Source organism: Megalopta genalis, chromosome 1, assembly GCF_051020955.1.
Source record: "Megalopta genalis isolate 19385.01 chromosome 1, iyMegGena1_principal, whole genome shotgun sequence".
Taxonomy (NCBI): Eukaryota; Metazoa; Arthropoda; class Insecta; order Hymenoptera; family Halictidae; genus Megalopta; species Megalopta genalis.
The window spans coordinates 23,723,434-23,733,592 of NC_135013.1; the positions used below are offsets into that span (position 1 = coordinate 23,723,434).

The 10,159-nt window shown below is 35.9% G+C and overlaps 3 protein-coding genes across 4 annotated transcripts; 2 read left to right on the forward strand and 1 right to left on the reverse strand.

Annotated features, from left to right (window-relative positions):
* Positions 1–619: 619 nt before the first annotated feature.
* Parp1 (Poly-(ADP-ribose) polymerase) lies at positions 620–4,792 on the forward strand. Its single transcript, XM_033472389.2, has 5 exons — positions 620–944; positions 1,374–1,515; positions 1,722–2,263; positions 2,331–2,536; positions 2,635–4,792. The coding sequence occupies exons 1-5, from the start codon at positions 831–833 to the stop codon at positions 4,598–4,600; spliced, it is 2,970 nt and encodes a 989-aa protein (XP_033328280.2). The 5' UTR covers positions 620–830; the 3' UTR covers positions 4,601–4,792.
* On the reverse strand, positions 4,778–6,557 carry eIF3i (eukaryotic translation initiation factor 3 subunit I). 2 transcript variants are annotated; one of them, XM_033472394.2, is made up of 5 exons: positions 6,398–6,557; positions 5,810–6,056; positions 5,442–5,722; positions 5,181–5,381; positions 4,778–5,107 (listed from the first exon to the last, which is right to left on the reverse strand). In XM_033472394.2, the coding sequence occupies exons 1-5, from the start codon at positions 6,398–6,400 to the stop codon at positions 4,859–4,861; spliced, it is 981 nt and encodes a 326-aa protein (XP_033328285.1). In that variant the 5' UTR covers positions 6,401–6,557; the 3' UTR covers positions 4,778–4,858. The 2 variants fall into 2 exon arrangements, with proteins under 2 accessions (XP_033328285.1, XP_033328286.1); XM_033472395.2 differs by lacking the exon at positions 6,398–6,557 and adding an exon at positions 6,209–6,358.
* A 345-nt stretch (positions 6,558–6,902) lies between these two features.
* On the forward strand, positions 6,903–9,932 carry LOC117221433 (uncharacterized). Its single transcript, XM_033472393.2, has 7 exons — positions 6,903–7,179; positions 7,588–7,764; positions 7,840–8,251; positions 8,401–8,594; positions 8,655–8,984; positions 9,052–9,180; positions 9,257–9,932. Exons 1-7 carry the CDS (start codon positions 6,985–6,987, stop codon positions 9,329–9,331), a joined length of 1,512 nt encoding a protein of 503 aa, XP_033328284.2. The 5' UTR covers positions 6,903–6,984; the 3' UTR covers positions 9,332–9,932.
* The last annotated feature ends 227 nt before the right edge of the window (positions 9,933–10,159 follow it).

A 10,159-nucleotide genomic window follows, 5' to 3' on the forward strand; every position in this document is an offset into this window, starting at 1 on the left:
GAAACACCTACCGCAGGATCTTCTCTCGACGATATCAAATTGGTATTATTTATTATTGGATCAAGATCTTAAAATGATAGAATTTAATAATACATTTCTCGCTTCAGAATGAATTTAAAAGTAGCGCTGCCAATGCTAAGCTGCGCTCAAGCGGCCATTATTACTCTCATTATTGAATATGTATTGTATTCGTTTGCTTTCAATCATACATGTAATATAAAAATTAATTATTGCTTTTTTTTATATTTTCAATCAGACAAAGAATGGCGTTTGCATTCTGGCTATCTGACTATTCGCTGTTTTTTTATATTTTTATTACTATTATCACACTGTTACTAATATAATTATTATTATTCATTGGAACAACAGATAAATTCATCATATTTCAAAATTAATTCTATTTTTCAACAACAAATGCCTAATAACAAAGTTACAATGAAAGAAATTTCAAATTTTCTTAAAATTGAATTGCACTTCCGGTGACAACATTTCCGCTTATTATTCGCAAATTATTATCTAAACGCTTTATATATATAAAATATTTTTATATTCTCGGTAAACTATATATTTCTCATAAAATTAAAATTACATACATTTTGTTGCATGCACAATGTAAATTCTGTGCAGTGCAGTTTCCGAACGTTTCGAGATTTGGCGGGTAATCGTGTGCTGCACCACTATTGTACACTTACATCCTACATCATTGCATCTCTGCAATTGTAATTGTGAACTACTAGGGTCTGAGTGGATCTAGGAGGCAGGGAGCTTCCGATTCCGGGGTTTCATTTTCGAAGTTGAATTTCACCGTCGAAGAAGGAGATCCTGAAACGATGAATCCTGATTTGCCGTATTGTATTGAATATGCGAAAAGCTCTCGCGCCTCGTGTCAAAGTTGTAAGAAATCTATTCTAAAGGATTCACTGAGACTTGCTACCGTTGTACAGGTAGGCATTTTGTAACATGTATTAGATATTTGTCCCATTGATACATCATTATTGTTGCCGGCAACAGATTTTTTTAATCTGTAATACGTTCTTAACTGAACATTATTTGTTATTTTTAATGGTTTGAGCAGCATTAGTATCAATAACCAGAATTAGCGCATGCATGATGCTACGTATTTATGAGGATCGATTTCCTCGTTTATTAGGTTACGCTCATTCGCTTTTTGTCTTTGTTTCGATTATGTATGTGGTGTTGCATTTTACACAATCATCGATTATCAATTTTATTTAATTACTCGTAATTGTTCTTTTCCTTTGTTCTGTATATGTACTTTAAACTGCATTTTCCATGGATTTTAAGTATTATTACTTTTATTTAGTAATTTGCTTAATTATTTATTAAAATGCAGATTGTTGTTTAATTTTTAGAGTCCTGTTCACGATGGAAAAATACCAAAATGGTATCATTCTACTTGTTTCTTCTTGAAACAGAGACCTAAAACTGTTGCGGACATAGCTAATTTTGACAATATTCGCTGGGATGATCAACAAGATGTTAAAAAAAAGATTGGTTTGTAGTTTCATATATTCTAAATAGAATTTAATATATGATAAAATAGTTTGCACAGAGTCATAATAATTACTAATTATTAATGGCGTTTTTTAGTCTTATTAACGATATCAAAGTTTACATCAAACGAATATTTTTGTCTATCATTAGGAAAAAGTTTTCGATAATCGTATCAACTAATGCAAAGTTATTTTCATTCAAAATAGAGGAAGCAAGTCTGCTTCCACCATTGCCTGCTGGAAAAGGAAGAAAACGAGCCAGCACAGCAAACGATGGAGGTGTTGTAAAAGACTTTTTGGTTCAATATGCAAAATCTAGTAAGTCGACTTGCAAAGGCTGTGAAGAGAAAATAGTGCAAGGTGAGATTAGGGTGTCTAAAAAAGATTTCGAAAGCGAACATGGTAGAAAATATGGTGGTATCGACAGATGGTATCATTTTGAATGCTTTGTGAAAATAAGGCAAGAGCTGGAGTTTCATGAAAGTGGCGGAGATCTGCCTGGCTGGAAAGATCTCTCCAAAGATGATCAGAAAAAGGTCAAAGCAGATTTACCAAAACTTAAGTCAAGCGATATTCCATCGGTTAAGAAAATGAAAGAGGAACCACAAGATATGCAAGAAGAGCATGAAATGGAGAAGCAGAATAAAGAATTATTTAAAATTAGGGATATGTTATCTTCGCTAAAAAAGAACGATATTATTGCTATATTGGAAAAGAATGAACAACAGATTCCAGAAGGAATGACAGCTGTAAGTAATAAATTGTCTACAATTTCAAATAAGCTTGTAAATGATTTTTAAATTTTTTTTATCAAAGCTGCTGGACCGATTGAGCGATGCAATTTGCTTTGGTGCACTGAAGCCATGCTCGAAATGCAGTGGGCAACTTGTGTACACTTCGGGTCTTGGATATAAATGCACTGGAGATGTAACGGAATGGGCTAAATGCGAGCACGTAACTCAAGACCCCAAGAGAAAAAAGATATCGATACCGTCGAACTTGAAGCAACAATACCCCGAGCTGTAAGTAGTTTTGGTCGGCATTAATTTATGATATTAGTACATGTAGTATTAACAAACATGACGACAAAATAATTAATTATTTGTTAAATATTTCATAGTAAATCCTTGAAGAGCAAAGTCAACAGAAGATTGATAAAAGTGACTGCGCCATCAACGTCTACTTCAATAAAAAAAGAAGATGAAGTTGACTCTGGACCAAAAGTTCAATCAAAGCCAAAACCATTGAAGCACATGCAATTCTTTATCATAGGTCGTACAGGGAGAGATAAAGCCGATTTGAAGAAAGAAATCATCCACTTGGGAGGAGAGGTGAGTGCGAAGCTTCACGAAAACGTCACTGCTGTGATATCGACTCAAAAGGAGATCGACAAAATGAGTGCGAAAATGGAAGAAGCCCAGAGTCTTGATATTCAAGTTATTACCGAAGATTTTATTGACGAGGCTAAAGAATATACAAAGCCTGCTCTCCCGCTAATTAAAAAGAAAACCATTTCCAGTTGGGGTGGTGATTTGTCCAGTAGAATTAATGTTGTAGCGGAGAAGTCCGCTGCGAAAAGCAAGAGTAAAAGTTCCTTCGAAAAGTCCGGATCTGGAAAAATGAAATTACAACTGAAAGATGGAGGAACTGTTGACCCGGATAGTGAACTGCAAGATGTAGCTCACGTGTATCAGAAGGGTAAAAACAAGTACACTGTCACGCTTGTACTTACAGACATACAAACTCAAAAGAATAGTTATTACAAGTTACAGGTTTTAGAGCACGATAAACAGAAGAAGTATTGGTTGTTCAGAAGTTGGGGCAGAATAGGCACAACGATCGGTGGTACAAAATTAGAGAAATTAATGCTAGAAGAATGTATAGAACAGTTTGAGAATCTGTACGAGGAAAAAACTGGAAATGTTTGGAGTCAAAGGGAACACTTTGTTAAAGTGCCTCATAAGATGTATCCAGTCGACATTGATCATGGCGAGGACGTTCCCGTTCAGTTACTAGAGTCTGATATTAAGAGCGAACTAGAGAAACCAGTTCAAGATTTAATAAGAATGTTATTCGATGAATCGACTATGAAGAAAGTAATGGCGGAGTTCGAAATCGACACGGAGAAGATGCCGCTTGGAAAGATAACTAAAAAGCAAATACAAAAGGCGTACACTGTGTTAACAGATCTGCAAAAGCTATTGAAGAACGACAACGTTGAGCGAATTACTTTAATAGACGCTTCTAATAGATTTTATAATTTAATACCTCATAACTTTGGAGTGTCCGGACCAAAGATCTTGGATAATCCCGAAGAGATCCGTGCAAAATGTGACATGCTGGATGCATTACTAGAGATGGAAATTGCTTACTCGCTTCTGCATTCTAAGGTAGATTCGTCGAAGAATCCACTTGACGCTCATTACAAACAATTAAATGCAGATATCAAAGTACTTGATAAGGAGGGCGAAGAATACAAGCTCATCGAAGAGTACGTTAAGAACACTCATGCTGCGACTCACGACCAGTATGACCTCAATATCGAAGATGTATTTACTGTTAAGAGACAAGGAGAGGATAGTAGATACAAGCCGTTTAAAAAGCTGCCAAATAAGAAGCTGTTGTGGCATGGTTCCAGAACAACTAACTTTGCTGGTATACTTTCTCAGGGTTTGAGAAAAGCTCCTCCCGAAGCACCTGTTACCGGTTACATGTTTGGTAAAGGTATATACTTCGCGGATATGGTGTCGAAGTCCGCCAACTACTGTTGCACGAACAGCCAGAATAACACCGGGTTGTTGCTGCTTTGTGAAGTCGCGTTGGGTAATATGTATGAAAGATACGCGGCCGATTTCATTGAGAAGTTACCAAGCGGTAAACATTCCACGTTTGGTCGTGGTCAAACCCAACCCGATCCTGAAAAGTCGCATAAGACAAACGATGGCGTTGAAATTCCATGCGGTACAGCCATGACCACGAAGCTTCCTAAGAAATCGTCTTTGTTGTACAATGAATACATTGTATACGATGTTGCTCAGGTAAAGATACAATACTTGGTAAAGATGGAATTCAAGTATAAGACGTAATATTTTTTTACGCAGTCTCATTGACTTCTAGAATAGAATTATTATAAGTTACTTCTAATGAACTTTGTCTTTGTGTCTTAAATATATTTCCGGTACTACCTCGCGCATAAACGTGATAAATATAATATTTCAGTGATATATATGTATGAACATTTTTCTATAAGTTGATAAAATAAATTTACATAAAATGGCCGAATGCTTTTATTAACATATACAACATGACATGATACATATTTACTTTTCCACTTTTTTTAATAATTAGTATTCAAAATGAAAATCGAAGTACGATTGATCGAACGTGTTAATACGAACATAGCCATCCTCTCCTCCTGTTGAAAAGCTGCGACCATTTGGATGGAATGCAAGAGAATTGATCGGACCAAAGTGACCCTTCAAACGCGCGAATTCTTCTTCGAATACTAAATGGTAAAATCGCGAATCGAATTTTCCTTGACGAGTGGACGTTGTTGTTACATCCATAGCGTCTTGACCACCTCCAAGAACCACCTGTAGAAAACGTAATCCTCATTAATGATCAGAAATATGATCTTGCGAGTGTCGTGATTAAGTACGAACATACATGATCGAAAATAGGAGAAATTGTGGCAGAGTTTACAGGTCTTTCTGTTTTGTACGTCTTCAGTAACATTAACGATTCGCTATCGAACAATTTTGCGGTGTTGTCTTTGGATGCGGTTACAAACATCGTGCCATCCTTGTTGAACTGCATATCATTAATTTGAGCCTTGTGACTCGAAACACTGTTCAACTTCTTCCTTGTCTATAAAAATGAAGCAGGTAGTGCTGGAAATGTTATAAAATATTTTTTAATATTACTTACTCTCATATCCCAAAGAGTGATTTCGCCATCTTCGTGACCGGTAATAATTGTTTCGTCTAAAGCACCCCATAAAATGGCAGAGATTCTAGGACCATTAACAGAAATTCTAGAAATTGCATCTTCTTGTGACAATGCTCCATCAACATTTCTGATATCTATGATGAACATCTCGCACTGGTGACCGAGAGCTTTGTCTGTAGAATAGACAGCAAGGTCTGCCGAATAACTGAAGTTACATGTCCTTACTGAACTGTTCGTTTGGAGTTGACCGATTTCTTTGCCTAAAAGTAAATTACAAAATGTAGTAAAAAATCAAATATCATTTTCATTCGAATCAACTTTTCTTTTACTTAACGCAATATACAAACCAGTTTGACAGTCCCAAACTCTCAGTGTATTGTCACCGCTGCCAGATATAAATCTACTCGTGTCCCAATTAACATCGATACACCATACGGATCCATTGTGACCATTAAAAGTTCCAAGACGTTCTCCATTCAAAGAATACCAAACATTTGGCTTTTTGTCTTTACTTGACGAAAATAACAAGTCTCCTTCCCTGTTGTATTTGATTTTTGTGATGGCACGCTCGTGCCCGTGTAACATCAAAGGTTTCTGGAATACAATGAACGATTTATTTACATTTTGGTTAGATTAACATAACCATGAAAAGCTGTTAAACACGACAGTATCTTTCACAAATGATATTATATATATATATATATATTACGAAGCAAATTCATTGAACATCAGAATAGCGATCGAACCTTTATAAAATCAAATGCGCTTTAAAACAATTTAAATCTGTATGTCGACAAGGTTTACATCGTTAACGATGATTTAACGTCATCGAGGTTATACTGTCACATGTTTAAATAAATCACGATAAGTTCGTTTAAATTATTGGCATCGGACAACATGTATGATATCATTTATTATTATGTAAAACGACTAACCATCTTCTCGTGTAGTACACAATTAAATAAAATGTTTACAAAAGATCAAGAGATTAACATTCAGTCACAAAAATCTCAAGCGGTGAAAGGACACGAACGTACAAATTGATAGAAAGATTTGGCCGGACGATCGGACTGGACCTCTTTTTTCCAAGCGCTTTTATCCCCACCATTATCCCCACTCAGTTCATCCTTATTCACTCCAGAAGTGCGAATGTCGATGCATGGTAAAGTGAGACAAGCTAGATTGGTCGACGGTGTGACTTGTTTCACTCGTGGTTGTGCTCTCTTGCTCACTCGCCACTTCCTCTCTTTGTCTAAAACTGTGAGGGGGGGGGGGGGGAACTGACATTTTTTCAAAATTAATTGGTAAACATTCATCAATATGATTTATTAACATTTAAGCACAGGGGTGGAATAACGTTAGCGGAGTAAGTACAAAATCTGTCAGAACTCTTGAAAAATACAACGATACGTTTTAGCAACGAGTTGTCGCATCTAGGTTACGAAGAATTCAGTCCCGTTCCAAATTCCGGTTGTGTATATGCATTGTTGAAAATTGGGAAAGGAAACGAAACTGAAACAGCATGTCTGAAGTTGTTGCTCAACATGAAATTAATCAGAGCTATTGTTTCAAATGGAATGATTATCACAGTCACTTATCCGATGTAGTTAGACAACTTTTGGAGGAGGATTGTATGGTGGATGTAATACTGGCAGCTGCTGGAGAGCGCATTCATGCCCATCGCATAGTCCTCTGCGCTTGTAGCACTTTGTTTCGAGTAAACAACTTTTGTATTTTTTCGAGTCGACCTAATATACTCCGAAACATCGATTCCCTCTCTGTATTTATGATGATTATTGTCGATTTAACTGCGTAATAAATTAATTACAGATTTTACATACTTTGACACATACATTTTCCTAAAATTTCAACAATGCTTAATCAAATTTATTCAAGGTGTCCAATTTCTTTGGAATCTGCTTGAACCTATAAAGAAATAAACGGAATTGGTTTAGAAAAATGTTCGTAAACAATTGCAAAAAATTGCGAACAATTAATCGCTTGTTATTCAAAATTTCCCTAAATATTTAATTATTATTATAGGATTATATAGTTAATTTAAGCATGAATCATATTTTGATGTAAAGAGAATATGTAGCTTAACATTCTTTTTGTATATTCGTAGGATGTTCTGAGTCAAGTAAACGAAGACCATCCGACAATAATACTAAGCGATGTATCGGCACAAGATATCAGATCTATCGTTGAATTTATTTATCATGGAGAAGTGCGAGTAGCAGTAGAGAATATTAGCAGTTTATTGGATGCTGCGCGTTCCTTGAAAATATGTGGTCTCATCGAGGTTTTCCCTTAATTTAGTTTACAGATAGTTTTATACCAGCATCGATTAGTTATTGATATTCAATATTGATTACAGATCAATGGGCTCAATGAGATTCACTCGGTCGCGGGTACTAAAGACTACAATGATAACAGCGAGGAGCCAATGACTGTAATTAATGAAACGGATGAAAATGTTATGAATGCATTACAGTATGGGTACGAAGATTTGGAAGATCAGCAAGAACAGAGATTCCCTGAGAATTCTACATTGAATAAAAAGAAGAAACGCAGGCGTGACACAATTAAAAGAGAATACAGCGACGATATGTTAGCATCAGCGATTGATGGCTTGAAGTCAGGACAAACGTTGATAGAAGCTTCAACTAAACACAATGTACCACGTTCCACGTTGTACATGCGTGCAAAGGCATTAGGTGTGCACTTAACTGCAACAAGGAACGAATATCCTGCAGAGTGCATGAAGGCTGCCATAAATGCTGTAATCGGTTGGTATCTTTCGCAACATATATCAATATCTTTGCTATCGGGTATTACAATGTTCCAAATATAGTAAACGGTTATCACAGAAAATGGTACTAGCAGATGCATTAAAGTAGTCATTTTTTCATATCATTCAGTTTCATTTCGTCGATAGGTGGGTCAAGTTTGCAACATGCGTCGGAAATGTTCAGTATACCTAAGACTGTCTTATGGAGAAGAATTCAGAAGGAAGGATATAAGATACTACGTTCCGAGATGAAGATGACCTATGGCGTTGATAGACGAGAAGCTGCGCTTAAAGCTTTGGAGAGGGGCGAAAAATTAACTAAAGTTGCGCTTGAATTTAAAGTAAGACGACTGATTTTTATTTTATCAAAGTTCCTCGATAACGTTGATTTATAATTTTAGATTCCGAAGACCACTTTGTTCAGGGACAAAGCTCGCTTAGTGGACGAGGGAAAGTTGCCATTGTCATTTTGGAAGAAACGTAAGACGGAAAATGAAGAGTTGAAAAGATCCCGTTTGGAGGAAGCGGTTGCTGCGTGTAAAGGAGGAAAAATGTCGCAAGCTGCTGCGTCGATGACCTATCGTATTCCTAAAACGACGATATGGAGACGACTCCAACAAGACGGTAAAAAGTCGGAGCGTTTGTTGAACTCGAGGAAACAACGGATAGCGAATTCTAAACAGAACGCGGTAGTAAAGAATCAAGAGGGATCTGATTTCACATACTGCGAGGTACTAAATTATTTTTAATTGCAAATTTATCGTATAATACATGCATTATGCAATATTTGAACTGCAGGTATCTTCAGAAATTCCTATAACTTATATAGATGAAAATAGCATAGCTGAGGATTCTGTAATAATATTAACAGCGGACGATATGGATGGACTGAACTTGGAAGAGGGACGACAAATTATTGTTAATTCTGTATGTATTTCGACTGTTTCATTACTCAAAGCAATAGGTGGTTAACAACTTCTTCATTCCTCTTTCTCTCTTCCAGGCATCGGTACAAGAATACGTTCCGTGTTCTATAAGCATCGAGGAGAATTCGAATTATTCGCAAACGGGAAGTTAGCACAGGAGTTCCGATCATACGACTAAGAATGATTAATATTCTTTTTCGTGTACAGTATACATAGTCGATCGTTAACTCTGTACATTATATATTATAAGCAATGCTATTAATGATGATCAACTGCTCTGTCATAATAATATAATCGTCTAACGGCAGTTGATCTTGAAATTCTCTTTTATACATACAATGAAACTATTGCTATCTTATTGTTCGCTTCTCGAAACTTTAAAATTCCACCCGCTTTATTTTTCTTACCGCTTCCTTCAAGTAACAGAAAAACGCTTTAAGTGCACAGAGTTAATGAAGCTGCCTGTGCGAACAAATGTAAGAAGAACGTACTTGTACATTGTAATTTGTTCTTCTTCGGTTTTATTGTTCTACATTCTCGTTGCATTGTACAAATAAGTCTCATTCTAATTTCATATCGATAAATATGTATATTAATTTCCACTGTCGATACAGAATATATTTTGTACGTTACGGAATAATTAAAATTTTGTAGACAAATAGGATTATTTAAATTATCGCGCTGTAGTTCAGACGAATGTCGTAAACAGCATACAACATAATAAAAATAATTTTTCTTAGAAAATTAAAAATACTTTCCGTTGGTTTACATTCTATTTTCAACACATTGATCATTTGGCGAAATTTACGAATCAATACATACATAAAATGCGTCGATATTTCATCATTAGCTGATTCTGTTGGCGCAACGATGATCGACCAATAGCAGCAGATCTTTAGAAAAATGTTTTACGTAATATGAACACTCTACTCGTGTCACGAGTTGTGTGTGTTGAAAACGGAAAGTGGGGACTGGGGCCA